This window comes from Bubalus bubalis, chromosome 23, assembly GCF_019923935.1.
Source record: "Bubalus bubalis isolate 160015118507 breed Murrah chromosome 23, NDDB_SH_1, whole genome shotgun sequence".
In the NCBI taxonomy this organism is placed as follows: domain Eukaryota; kingdom Metazoa; phylum Chordata; class Mammalia; order Artiodactyla; family Bovidae; genus Bubalus; species Bubalus bubalis.
The window spans coordinates 41673748-41689087 of NC_059179.1; the positions used below are offsets into that span (position 1 = coordinate 41673748).

At 37.7% G+C, this 15340-nt stretch overlaps 1 protein-coding gene across 13 annotated transcripts in view; it reads right to left on the bottom strand.

The window, feature by feature from the left end:
* The window catches only part of ATE1 (arginyltransferase 1), a 167272-nt gene that overhangs the window by 53496 nt on the left and 98436 nt on the right, over window positions 1-15340 (bottom strand). Inside the window, exon 11 of one of the 13 annotated variants that reach the window (XM_044935147.2) lies at window positions 9998-10498. The exons of the other annotated variants lie outside the window; for them this stretch is intronic. Within the exon in view, the coding sequence (XP_044791082.1) occupies window positions 10328-10498 (171 nt within the window). The 3' untranslated portion in view covers window positions 9998-10327. Of the gene's footprint in view, window positions 1-9997; window positions 10499-15340 lie in introns of those variants that run through there. 13 annotated transcript variants of the gene reach the window in all.

The window sequence follows — 15340 nt, forward strand, 5'->3', positions numbered from 1 at the left end:
CAAAGGTAAAACCAGCAGCTTTCTCTCGAGACTCCTCCGAAGGGGTCTCCTCTGCAGAGTCTTAAGATCTGAGTAGCACCATGTTTGGAAAGAAAAATCAAGACACCACAGCCAAGTGTGGGCAGACCTAAGACCTACACAGACCATGTCTGCCCTCAAGTTCCCAAACACATGTCTGTTGAAACTTCACCAAATGGAAAATGAAATTAGAAAGAACTATTTCAGCTCTACAGACAGTATGCAGTCCTGTGTCTATGGGTTGGGAAGCTTCAAAAATAAATGCACATTTTGCTTTACATTCAAAATGTTAACATCAGGTTAGTCATAAAGAATAACTCCATCTTCTCTCTGAACAAATGCCAATTTCCATAAATTCACATTTATTACCAGTAGGCATCTTTCTTTTTAATACAGAATGTGTTCAAAGCAACTTTCAAGTTCATGAATGGATCTTACTGTAACCTGGTATTATCCTGAGAAATATTATGAAACACATGGTTTTCAAGTTACATTCTGGTTTCTTTTATCTCATCCTATCTAGATTCGTATAGAAATACTTCTTACAACTGAATGCACAACTGATCAAAAATAAAAGAAAAACATTATTTACATTATAAGTGGAAAATTCCCTGTAACAATCCTGAAAAAAAGCAATGAAATTACTAAATACGCCTTTTAAACAAAATTCACAATGTTAGTAGGTCCACTTCTTGATTACAATGAATCCAGAAGTACATGATTTTAATTTCTAAAGGGCTTTAATCTCTTTCAAAAATCTTTTTTTTTAGAGGGGTATTTTAAAAGGATATATGTGAACCCCAATGCATTCAGGACTACATATGACATATAAAAATTTTCTTTGAATATTACATGTGTCTTTGTATGAGTTTAAAAAACATGAAAATGAGAAGTTATTTATTTCATGAAAGTTAAAGGATTTGAGACTGTTATTTTTCATAGAAAAAAATCAGAATAGTAAAGAAATGCTTTCATATGACATTCACCCAAGTTAGCATTCTTGCCTTTTAACTGGGAACATCTGGGGATGGGCCTGGCCGATTGCAATAAAACTGAAGTTACCAATTCACACCCTGCCATTTTGAGGGTATTTTGTTTTTACAGTTTTCAAATTAAAACCAAACCAACCTTCCTTTGAACTCTGGTCCTGAAGCAAAGATCTTTATGAGATTTCACTCTCAAGAATACTTATAAATATTTTGAAAAATAGGGAGGATTTTGAGTACTTGAGGATAAACCAGCAGAGTTTGTTTTAAAAGTTCAAGTTAAATTAAAATGTAAGAACACTAGAAAGACAATATTATTTAAATACACACATACACATTCGCCCACAGTGACCACCAGTAGCACTGGGAAAAAAACAGAGTTTAACTAGACATTTAAGTCTTTTATCAGGTAACGTTGTTATCAGTATCCCATTTTCCTACAATAAACCTATTGATTTTACTAAAACCAATTGCTTAAAGAGAGGCTCTAATACTACATAAACAAAAATAGTTCAAAATAATCCATCAGAGTGGGCTGTGCCTCCAAAGAAAGCGGGTAAGAACAGGGCTTATTAAATCCAGTCTTTTCCCTGAAAGACAACACCAATGGAATCCCATCCACAAAGTACTACAGCAGACCCCTTGCTCCCTGATTTCATTACATAAACAGAGATTGACTTTATCAGTCCCCAAGAGAGTGCTTGAGAGGTAACTCGAGCTGCTCTGTTTTCAGAAACTGTGTTTGGATTGTGCCACGCTCAGTTGGCGAGGTGAACTGAGCCCAGTGAAGACAAAGGGCCTAAACATCTGAATCCATTTGTGTTCCCCAAATTCTGAAAGCCAACAGATGTACTCCATGTGCTGCTGGGCTAAGCTTTGAAAATTTAAAAATACATATTTTTCCCACTGACAAACAGAAAGTGATGGTATTCTGTGTTTCTTTAATTAAAATCCAAGGGTTCGCAAAGGCTCCAAGACTTACTTTAAATCTTCCTTAAGACTGGGCTATTTATTTTACTATTAGCAAATAATAGGGCATAAAGAGTCTAATTCAGTTTTAATCACAATCTTTGCTTTTATTTTGGAAACCCTGGGTTAATCTTTTTTCTTCTAGAAAATACAAAGAAAGCTTCTGAAGAAAAGATTCAGGGAGTCAACTTACAGCACAAATTTAATTTCAACCCGAAGGGTCATAAGTTGAAAAGCATGAAGGGAAAAAAAAAAAGAAGAAATATAATGAAAGATGAAGACAAAGACAATAATGTAAGAAAAAAAGAAAAACTAAAATCCAAAACTTCTTTAATATGTTATAAAATGAAATGTTCATATAAATGTTCATATATGTATATGTACGTGTAAACTAAATTTGGCCTTCACCATATTGGTCAGAACAATCAGTTCAGGGGTTTGCCTTTTTAGGCTGCTGCTTGCAAAACAGCCCTTGGAATCACTGGTTCTGCACCATCAAAGGTAAAGTAATCCTCACCTGCATGACAGTGAGAAAGGTTGATTTCAAGCTCTGCCTCCTGAAACTGTCCTCCTAATGACACCAGGGGGAAATGATTGTGTACATTCTCTATTTTTAAAACCCTTTACTGGCTCTCCAAATCTACAGGGAAGTAGGATGATCCTTTTAAAGCAAGTAAACAAACAAAAAATTCATAGACCTTTATAAGATAACATAATTTTAGTTTCACTTGATGAGAAATTATACAAAATAAAAATCCATTACAAATTCATTCACTTTTAAATGAGTTTGGATTTTACTAATCACAACAGAACCTACATACGTTTGTAGAAAATTAGCACCACACTCACATGTTTATCAATCTGTACCCACACTGTGCATATGGATTCACAGACTTCTTGTGAACGCTCCCTGGTTTACAGACATCAGGGATCTTGCGTGTACAGTAAGTACAAAGCCTGCTGTCAGCCTACTCTCTTGCCCCGCATACTCGTACCGGGGGACTCGCATCTAGGCACAGGCTGTTTTGCCTGGTGTGACTTCCCATCTGGTCTACATGCCTAGTGCACGTTTGAGGCCAAACCTAAATGCTGCCTACTCCTTCCTTACCAAGCTTTCCTTGGCCTCTGCTTGACCTCACCACCAACTGAGCTCTCATTCCTACAGTCAGCAGGTAATTATGAAATGCCATCCACACCAGGCTGCATGTTTAGGTCGTGGGCATGCCACAGCACGCAGTAACATTGCCAGTTCAACAGTAACATTTTAGTTCTCAGGGACCATTGAGTCTACAAGGGGAGAGGACTTCAAGGAAATCATCATAGGGAAACATCATTAAAGAGTATGGCAAATACTGTGAAGAAAAAGCAACCTGAAATAGCACAAGAGGAAATCTTATTTAGATTAGGAGGGTCAGGGTTGGGGTCTTTTGGATTTCTAGAGAAATCCACCCTACAACTCCATACGATCTCCTTGAGCTGTCTGCTCACATGCTGTGCTTCTCACACTTTGGACCACCACTCCTCTACCTCTCACCATCTCAACATGGGAGTTGCCCAACAGCTGGAAGTACATCATTTCTTTGCATGCCTTGTGCCTTGGCAGAATTCCCTCAATGGACTGAGTTCTCAAAGAATACTTATTGAATATTTACTGAATTAAATTAAACTGTGTCAAATTATATTTCTTAAAAATAGAGAATCAGACCATTTGAAAACCAGAAGAGCCTTAGTCAATATACTCCTTAGTCAATATCCAGTTTCATTATCATATTAAAATGTGTGGTAATTCTAGCAATTTAAGGTTAATTACTGGTCAAGCCAAGATTAGAAACTCAAACTCTTTTATGTTAAAATTCCCAAGCTAAAACCAGACATAAGTATGAATACCTCACATGTGTCAGCAACATCCTATATACCCCTTTATGAAAATTTGCCTAATTAAAATTATTTTGGATCCGGACCTTCTAAAACACCTTTTATTGGCTTTTATCCCCGATATTCTTTTTTAAATTGATATACCGAGTCAACCAAATGCTCAAAAACAGTTCACAGCAAATCCACAGCTTTAATAAAGTCAGTAAGCTGTGTCTGATTGATCATGTCTCTAACTGGCGCTATTATTTTTTGCCAGTAAACATTTTTCAATGCCTAAAACCCTTAATCGTAAAAGTCTGTTTAATTACACCCCTGAGGGAAATAAGAAGTTAGCTATAACCTTATATTTATCCCAGGGGTGTGATCTTTGGTAATCATTCCTTTTTTTCTGCCTGATGGAAAATTCATCACAAATGACTTAAATGCTTCAAGTTAAGGATAACCTTTTCCCTCTCAACTATGTAGCAGTAGGAGTCCTGGTAGAATTTACATCTTACCCCTTGAATGTCAGCAGTATCCTGTGTGTGCCTGCAAGAAAGGGCTTGGCAGAAGGTTAGTAGAACAGTTTTGTGCAGGGTCTACACTTCAGCACGCCAAAAAGATATCTAACACATTACTTCCTTTCTAAATGATCAGTTATGCAATTATGAAGGACAAATCACTTTAAATTTAAACACAGTTATTTACAGGGTGAGCAAGTCAAGTCCACTCACAGAATTTTAGATAAATTATTGAGAAAAATTTACTGTCTTACAAACACCAAATCATCCTGGATGACAACTTGAGAAACCTCACTTCTTCATTCCGTCTAAGACGTCCACCTTAAAATACCACTATTGATCCAAGCCCAATTAATGTTGTTAGAATAGAATTTTGAATTACAAAGATCCTTAGGAGCATAGTAACATCAATGTCTTTGTAAATGTCATAGTTTTATCTATTTTCAGCCCATTACAAAACCACACATGCACCAAACACAAAAAATCTTTATGACATAAGGATTTTTAATATATTTATGCATGGTTTTAAAGTTCTACTTTGGACTTAATTTTTAAATGTTGTTGCTCAGTTGCTCAGTTGTGTCCCACTCTTTGCGACGGCATGCACTGCAGCACGCCAGGCTTCCCTGTCCATCACCATCTCCCTGAGCTTGCTCAAACTCTTGTCCATTGAATTGGTGATGCCATCCAACCATCTCATCCTCTGTCATTCCCTTTTCCTCCTGTCTTCAATCTTTCCCAGCATCAGGGTCTTTTCCAATGAGTCAGCTCTTCGCATCATGTTGCCAAAATACTGGAGTTTCAGCATCAGCCCTTCCAATGAATATTCAGAGTTGATTTCCTTTAGGGTTGACTGGTTTGATCTCCTTGCAGTCTAAGGGACTCTCAAAAGTCTTCTCCAACACCACAGCTTGAATGCATCAATTTTTCAGCCTCAGCCTTTTTTTAAACATATGTATTTTAAAAATTTAAATATACAAAAGGAAGTTTTCAACAGCTACACCATTAAAATAAAGTTCTTCTATAACAGTACTGTCTTTGACCTACACAAAAAGTATATTATCTTAAAATTTTAAGCAAGCAATTACTACCTTTCCATCCAATAAGAGTTTGGATAAGTCAAAACATCATAATTACCTTGTCAGCTTACTACATCACAACTCTCTAGAAATAATATAAATAAGATTGAAGTTGAAATCCACAACTTTCTGGTGTAGGAAAGTATAATTTTGAGAAGTTACTATTATGCAGAGCCTGAAACTATGGTGTCTCTATGGTTTTGAGCCTAAAAGTGTGGAGCACTGAGTATGGGTGGAAGCTACTGGTCTACAAGCTATCTACAGGCTTCTGGTGATGTAGCAGCTAAGTGCTACAATGTGGTACGTAGCACAAACTCCAGCAACTTGACTCTTCAGTATCATTACGAGCTCATAGGTCTAAAGATATTTAATGCATTTTAGTTCACTACAGTTATCCTTTTTGATGCTCAAATTGTTCATATTTTGGCCAGTGGGAGTCAATTTAACTTGGTTCCAGAATTTCCAACACAGCTGTAATAGTTTATGACAGTTTCCATGCTTGCTAACTTCATTTTATCTTCATGTAGAGTGTTTATTAAAGGAACTTTAACTATCCTCAATCTTCACTGTGTGTTTCTGAGCAATGGATTTGGAAATCTATCATTACATAAACTAAGCCTTCATCCAGTTACCTAACTTTAGTCTTGGGAAATAGTACAATCTATGAGAATCTGAGTCTCCTTCTTGTAACAACAGCATGAAGAATTTGCCAGATGACTACAAAGGATCACACAAGCAGAATGAAACGTAAGCTTTCCAAAGCACTTGAAGCAAATATCTAGCCTTAACTGAAGGGTGTATAAAAACATCAAAAAACCAGAATTAATCAAATGTATTGGGAGCAATAAAGAAAATTCATATTTTCAGATAGAATTCAAATAAAGAACTAAATAATGTTCAATTTTTTTCTTTCAATAAGCCGAAGTCACCTATTTTTAGTAAAAATGATGTCTCTAATTAAATAAATTAATATTATTAAGGAGTGGTGATTATCCCCTTTATTTTGCAGATAAAAGACACTGAGGCTTAGAAAGTCTGTACATATAATAAGGCATGAAACCAAGATTTGAACTCAGCTTTTCCATCTTTGGGAGCTTGATCTTAACTCTGCTTTCTTCTGATGAAATGGTAATTAATGTTTAAATTCAATAAGAAAATATATTTGTAGTCCAACTTTCAACAACATTTCATTAAAGGAATGCATACATAATTAAATTTTAAATATCTGCAAACAATTGGGGTTATGAAACATGTTTTTACAGTCCTAATGTTCAGATGAAACTGTGAAAAAGAAAAAATTCTACCACAGGGTAAAAGGTTGGGGGAACAATTATTCACAGTCTCAAAGAATGACCCCACAGATTACTTACTAATTACAAAGGGAAAAACACCAGCTCTACAGTGGAGCAACCTGGTCGAGTCCACCTGAACCATCACCCATAATGGAACAAACTGACTTCAACGGACTCTGGACGTGATATCCTGAGACTGCCCAGCATCACCTGGGTACTATTCTGACCAAAAATGTTCTACCTGAATACAATTATGAAAAAAAAAATGAGATAAAATCAAATCATGAGTCATTAAACGCCTCAAAAGTAATGTTGTGAAAGCAAATAAAGCAAAGTTATAGTTCTAGACTAAATGATACTTTTACAACCCCAAAACTAAATGGAATATATAAACTTTGAAAAGATCTCAGACTGAGGGAAAAAAAAATGAAAAACATTACTGAGATAACTGGGAACTCTGAATACTGACTATATATTGGATTGCATTATTTTAGAAATATTAACTTTCTTGAGCATGATAATGGTATTTTATCATAGTTAAGTTTGAGAATATCCTTGTTCTGAGGAGATCCATGCTGAAGTACTTTAGAGTGAAATATCAATGTCTGAAGCTTTATTTCAAATGGTTTAGGGAAAAAAAACACAAACATACATGAAACTATATATGCATGCATACAGAGAGTTAAAACGTGCTAAGATGTTAATAGTTGACTCTAGTTGAAGGTGTGTGTGTGTTTATTGTACTATTCTTTCAACTTTTGTGTAGGTTTAGAATTTTCAAAATTTGGGGGGGAAATCATATTTAATAAAATACATACTTCTCACTACCATGCATCTGTGCGCCCACATTTCCATTCTTCTAGAAGTTACCACATTTGATCTTACAGGATAGTTCTGTAATGTTTAGCCTGTCCAAGGGCTCCTTGCAGACAGGACCTATGTCTCATTCAGCAGCAGCAGCAGAACAGGTTCTCAAAGTGCCTCATTTACTAGCAGATCTAGTGAATGCTGGCTTCGTAGGTGGTTCAATGGTAAAAAATCTACCTGCCAATGCAGGAGACACAAGAGATGTGAGTTCAATCCCTGGGTCAGGAAGATTCCCTGGGGGAGGAAATGGCAACCCACTCCAGTATTCTTGCCTGGAAGATTCCATGGACAGAGGAGCCTGGCGGGCTACAGTCCAGGGAGTCACAAAGAGTCGGACACAAATGAGCACACAGGAACACCACATGCCCTGGTGGATGCTGGCTGAATTAAATATTTGCTTCTTTCAAGATACCACCACGTGGGTGACAATCAGTTTCAGTGAAAGTCGCTCAGTCGTGTCCAACTCTTTGCGACCCCATGGACTATACAGTCCATAGAATTCTTCAGGCCAGAATACTGGAGTGGGTAGCCTTTCCCTTCTCCAGGGGATCTCCCAACCCAGGAATCAAACCCAGGTCTCCTGCATTGCAGGCAGATTCTTTACCAGCTGAGCCACAGTGACAATACACAGCTCTTAACAATGCAAAGAAATAGAGGAAAACAACAGAATGGGAAAGACTAGAGATCTCTTCAAGAAAATCAGAGATACCAAGGGACTATTTCATGCAAAGATAGACTCAATAAAGGACAGAAATGGCATGGATCTAACAGAAGCAGAAGATATTAAAAAGAGGTGGCAAGAAAACACAGAAGAACTGTACAGAAAAGATCTTCACGACCCAGATAATCATGATGGTGTGATCACTGACCTAGAGCCAGACATCCTGGAATGTGAAGTCAAGTGGGCCTTAGGAAGCATCACTACGAACAAAGCTAGCGGAGGTGATGGAATTCCAGTTGAGCTATTTCAAATCCTAAAAGATGATGCTGTGAAAGTGCTGCACTCAATATGCCAGCAAATTTGGAAAACTCGGCAATGGCCACAGGACTGGAAAAGGTCAGTTTTCATTCCAATCCCAAAGAAAGGCAATGCCAAAGAATGCTCAAACTACCGCACAATTGCACTCTTCTCACATGCTAGTAAAGCAATACTCAAAATTCTCCAAGCCAGGCTTCAGCAATATGTGAACCGTGAACTTCCTGATGTTCAAGCTGGTTTTAGAAAAGGCAGAGGAACCAGAGATCAAATTGCCAACATCCACTGGATCATGGAAAAAGCAAGAGACTTCCAGAAAAACATCTATTTCTGCTTTATTGACTATGCCAAAGCCTTTGACTGTGTGGATCACAATAAACTGTGGAAAATTGTGAAAGAGATGGGAATACCAGACCACCTGACCTGCCTCTTGAGAAATTTGCATGCAGTTCAGGAAGCAACAGTTAGAACTGGACATGGAACAACAGACTGGTTCCAAATAGGAAAAGGAGTACGTCAAGGCTGTATATTGTCACCCTGCTTATTTAACTTATATGCAGAGTACATCATGAAAAATGCTGGACTGGAAGAAGCACAAGCTGGAATCAAGATTGCCGGGAGAAATATCAATAACCTCAGATATGCAGATGACACCACCCTTATGGCAGAAAGTGAAGAGGAACTCAAAAGCCTCTTGATGAAAGTGAAAGAGGAGAGTGAAAAAGTTGACTTAAAGCTCAACATTCAGAAAACAAAGATCATGGCATCTGGTCTCACCACTTCATGGGAAATAGATGGGGAAACAGTGGAAACAGTGTCAGACTTTATTTTTCTGGGCTCCAAAATCACTACAGATGGTAACTGCAGCCATGAAATTAAAAGACGCTTACTCCTTGGAAGGAAAGTTGTGACCACCCTAGATAGCATATTCAAAAGCAGAGACATTATTTTGCCAACAAAGGTTCGTCTAGTCAAGGCTATGGTTTTTCCAGTGGTCATGTATGGATGTGAGAGTTGGACTGTGAAGAAGGCTGAGCGCCGAAGAATTGATACTTTTCAACTGTGGTGTTGGAGAAGACTTTTGAGAGTCCCTTGGACTGCAAGGAGATCCAACCAGTCCATTCTGAAGGAGGTCAGCCCTGGGATTTCTTTGGAAGGAATGATGCTAAAGCTGAAACTCCAGTACTTTGGCCACCTCATGCAAAGAGTTGACTCATTGGAAGACTCTGATGCTGGGAGGGATTGGGGGCGGGAGGAGAAGGGGACGACAGAGGATGAGATGGCTGGATGGCATCACTGACTCAATGGACGTGAGCCTGGGTGAACTCTGGGAGTTGGTGATGGACAGGGAGGCCTGGCGTGCTGCGATTCATGGAGTCGCAAAGAGTTGGACACGACTGAGCGACTGAACTGAACTGAACTGAACAATACTATAAAGCACTCAGAGTTATTTCATGCCTGACAAACTATACTCATTTAAACTTTAAACAATTTTTAAATTGTCCTAAATTAAAAAAAAAGAAAGGAAAAGTAAAGGTAATCAAACCATCACCATTACGTTTAGTCTGTAAACCACTATGAAGTAAGTCTTGGTTTATTACCTCATAGAGTTATATACGTTTCAATTTATGTAGATAAAAATTCATTTTAAAATTTGTATCCCAAGTCAGTAGGTGTATTCTAGAGACACAGGGCCATTTAATCACTGAACTTCACACAGCGAGTTGTTCTGATAGTTGGGTTTCCTCATTGGAGAAGAATGGCTCTAATGTGCTATATGATGATGATGATGATGATGGTGATGCCACCTTAGAGGAATACAGGCTGTTTCCGCAGGGAGTGAGCTGAAGGTTAATGGCATCTGCAGAGTAGAAGTCAGCAAACTACAGCAATGTGCCGGATCTGGTCTGCTGCTTTTCCACAACCAGCCCACGACCTAAGAACGGTTTTTACATTTTTTTAATGGTTTCAAATAAATCAAAAGGAGAGTAATAGCTTATGACATGTGAAAATTATATGACATTTAAATCTCAGAGTCCATAACTAAAGTTTCACTGGAGCCCAGCCATGCCCATCTGTTGAAATATCTTCCACGGCTGCTTTCACTACGACGGCAGACCACATGGCCTGTAAACCTACAAGATTTACAGCTTAGTCCTGTACAGAATGACTGCCAGGCAGAGAAATTTCAATTTCCAGTAGACAATAAGGATCATGGGTGTGTTTACCTTGTGATTTCCATAGGGGCTCCACCCTTTGGTTCATTTTTCAACATGTATAATATGCTACTGAGGCATAAAAACGTTTCTTTCAAAAAAAAAAAGTCCTATTATTATGAATTGAAGGATGTTAAGAAAGATGTAAGACATTCATGTTTCAAAAACTGAACATGTAGAACATTGGTTTTTGAAAAGCCATCATCAGAACCAGAGTTTGATTTGTGACAAAGAGTCCAGATTATGGCTGGCCAGAGATGGAACCTACAGAGATGAACCTGAGCAAGTCATTCAGAGAAGGTGCCAGAGAACTAAAAAGAGCAAGGAGGCAGGTAACCATAGAACCTGCCTTCAGTAACAGACACTAACACAGATTAAGGTTCAAGAGCAAAATTCCAGGGTCTAGGAGGACTGAAAGAGTGAGGCAAATTTAATAAGGCTTTGATGTAACACTTGAGTGGCAACTATGGAGAGGTAAGCAGAAAACCACACTCAGTGACTCTCAAATTCTACTAATACACCAAGACTGAAGGCTTGTATGTAGCTATATAGCAATATTTATTTGTTAGATCTACTTAGTCACAATTTGAGTATCTTCCAGCAAAGATATATTTATACAGATAAAAAAGTCTATAAATATTATAGAATCAGATCAGATCAGTCGCTCAGTCGTGTCCAACTCTTTGCGACTCCATGAATTGCAGCACGCCAGGCCTCCCTGTCCATCACCAACTCCAGGAGTTCACTCAGACTCATGGCCATCGAGTCAGTGATGCCATCCAGCCATCTCATCCTCTGTCGTCCCCTTCTCCTCCCGCCCCCAATCCCTCCCAGCATCAGAGTCCTTTCCAATGAGTCAACTCTTTGCATGAGGTAGCCAAAGTACTGGAGTTTCAGCTTTAGCATCATTCCTTCCAAAGAAATCCCAGGGCTGACCTCCTTCAGAATGGACTGGTTGGATCTCCTTGCAGTCCAAGGGACTCTCCAGAGTCTTCTCCAACAGCACAGTTCAAAAGTATCAATTCTTCAGTGCTCAGCTTTCTTCACAGTCCAACTCTCACATCCATACATGACCACTGGAAAAACCATAGCCTTGACGAGACGAACCTTTGTTGGCAAAGTAATGTCTCTGCTTTTCAATATGCTATCTAGGGTGGTCATAACTTTCCTTCCAAGGAGTAAGCGTCTTTTAATTTCATGGCTGCAGTCACCATCTGTAGTGATTTTGGAGCCCAGAAAAATAAAGTCTGACACTGTTTCCACTGTTTTCCCATCTATTTCCCATGAAGTGGTGGGACTGGATGCCATGATCTTCGTTTTCTGAATGTTGAGTTTTCTGAATATTACAGAATACTTAATAGCAAAAGGGATCTTATCCAAAGTAAAGAGGATTAGTAGTGGTGCATCAATTAAAAATGCCCATTACACTATATATGTGTACAAACATACATACCTTTAACAGCTAAAATAAGTAACTGTACATTCATTAGCCATTCTCAGATTTAGGACCAAGCCTCTTCTCTGAGGATGCATCACTGGGACTTTCGGTTACTAGTCTTTAAAGTGCACTGAGCACTTATTCTTAGCAAAGTGTAGAATCTTTCCAGATTATTACGGGCTTTTTTTTTTTTAAACCCTAAGTGCTTTTATTTATCTCATCCACAACAAATGCAGCAGCAATTTTTTATGACTCAGCTTTGAGTCTATCTACATCATTCAAATTAAGCTTAATGCAAATAACTAAAGCATCTTGCACCAGTTTACTTTGAAATAAACTGCATCATTACCATAACTAGTAAAATAGGCATAAAAAACTGACAAAAACAGATATGCATGCATATATTCATGCATATATTAAATTGAAGCTTACCAGCCATAAGCATTCAGACTGCCATGGCACTGGATGAGTTTTATGGAAGGAATGGAAGGGCATCAACAGATAAACTGAACACAAATGGATCAGATTCAAGGCACTGCACAGAGAGGCACAAAAGACAGTCCCAGCAATTAAACCTGGATACAATGCTGACCCACCACAGCACAGTTCCAGGATTCTTCTGCTTTGGGAGCTGAAGGTGAAAGTTGAAAAGGTTTATCTACAGAAAGATTAGGTGACCCTACTTAGGTGTTAAAAAAGTGGAATAAAGTCAGGACAGAGCCACTGTTGCACTGTATATGGCCTAAAAAAATAAAGCTAAAGAAGGGGGAAAAACAAAAAAGAACAAAAATGGCAAAAGACAACTATCTATCTTTATATTGTTTGCAGTATCCCTCATTTTTTCCTGTTAAACTGTCCTCTTAAGAGAAATAAAATTAAAAAGAGAACTTTTATTTCCCTTATTACAAAGGGGACTGACATCACTGAGTTATTCCACTTTCCTTATAATCCTCTTGAGAACTCGCAAACTAAGGCTGGGAAGTACTAAAAGAACAGAAGCAACCTTTTAGTACTTCAGCTTAAAATTAAAACCGCCACCAGAGAACAGTACTGCTGACTCCTAAAAGGCAGGATACATCTATCAGTACCTAAATAAATCTAAAACACTGTACAAACAGAAATAAACTTATATTTCATCAGTTTATAAGAACTAAAGGCAGCCAAGAGACTTGTTAGTGTAACATTTTAGGCGATAAAGAAAAAAGGAAAATCAACTGGGTTGTTTTTCCTAAAACAAGATGTTTCCTGTTATATTCCTGCATGTGTTTCCTGATCTAATTTTCAGTAGCTTCTAGTATATGATGTCCCTCTACTCATCCTTCCCTAACAGCTCAGACAGTATAGAATCTGCCTGCAATGCAGGAGACCCAGGTTCAATCCCCAGGCTAGGAAGATCCCCCGGAGAAGGGAATGGCTACCCACTCCAGTATTCTTGCCTGGAGAATTCCATGGACAGAGGATTCTGGCGGGATACAGTCCATGGGGTCGCAAAGAGTTGGGTGGCAAAGAGTCGGACACAACTGAGCAACTTTCACTTCATTTCACGTCACTTCACTACTCTTCCTGGAAGAAAATGTCCCAAATGAAGAGACACACGAAATGGGTGAATTCCTTATGTACAGCATGAATGCTCAAAAGAACAAATTTTGTGACAATGTCTCAAAAAGAAATATACAAAAAGATGTTGAGTTTATATTTATAAACTCAATATTAAATATTTATATTTATTCTTTGTTATATTTATAAAAAGAATTAAAAGAACTTAAACATACAGTAAGAGCTCGAAAAATTATGGCACATTATTAGAACATTTAAAGCCACTTAAAATCCAAGGGATATGAACACTTAAGAACAATAGGAAAATACTCATGAACAAGTATAAGAAGGTAGAAAAGAGTACTGCATACATCATAACAACTGTGAGGAAGAAAGAAATGCATGTATATTTACAAAATACAGCAAAATGTCAACAGTGATTAGTCCTGGGTGACAGAGTTGTAGGCAATTTTTATTTTTAATATTCCCCTTATTTATTTCCTCTTCTACAAGAAGTATAATTTTAAAAATGGGGGGAAAAAAAGGAATAGAATAGGGAAAGGGCAGAACAGAAAGAAGAAAATAGTCATCTCAAAGCAAGGTAATTCTGCAACTGCACAAATTATTCCACCCAATCAATTCTAATAATTCTCACACCACAAGTGATACAAATCCAAACAGCTCTGGAGGTTTCAGTTGCCTTTCAGAAATATTTATACATTTTACTTGTAAAGACTCAGCATGTCTGATCTTTAAGCAAGTCTACAATATTAAATAAAATACAATAGCTCCTCCACGCCTTGGAGCTGGTAACCTAGAATATCATTTTCCCTTTCAAGTGGGAAACAGAAAACACATATACCCACACACACAGAAGCTACCTCTGACTCAGTGTCAAGACGCATACCCCAAAAGTAACAACCAAGTGTGCACACACACATTTATAATGTCAACAACATCATTATCCATTGTAAGATACACATCCAGGTTTTTCTAAGGTGAAAAAGAGAAAAGAAAATGCATATTTTAGAATAGATGAAATCTGTACTTAAACGGCCTGTGAGATCAAGAGTGCTTTTAAAACCTACATGAAAGTCTTCACACTGGAAACATCCTCCAAGAGAAGCAATACAACACAGTTTTAGCCTCAATCTAGCTGAAGGCAAATCCTCTAACAGTAACTAGTTGTAGGTTAGTTACAGTCTTATCCATAAATGGGGAAAAAAATAACACCTATGTCTAGAATTGTATTATCTGAGCTAACAATTACAGAACACTTATTTATAAAATGTACCTGGCATATAATAAGCAAAGTAAAGAATCACACAGCATAACCAATTTACCTTCAAACAGCTTTAAAAAATGTGTGTGTACATGTATAAACACACACACGTATCTATGTATGTACAAGGGTGTAGGGGAGACAAGGAGGTAAATCTGAGTGAAGGGTATATACTTTCTCTTTGTATCATTCTTATTCTTACAACTTTTCTGAAAGCTCAAAAATATTTCCCAAAAATGGTTAAATAAATAAAAAGAAAGTCTACCACTGGACCAATAACTATAATACAATAACAGAACTGAGCCC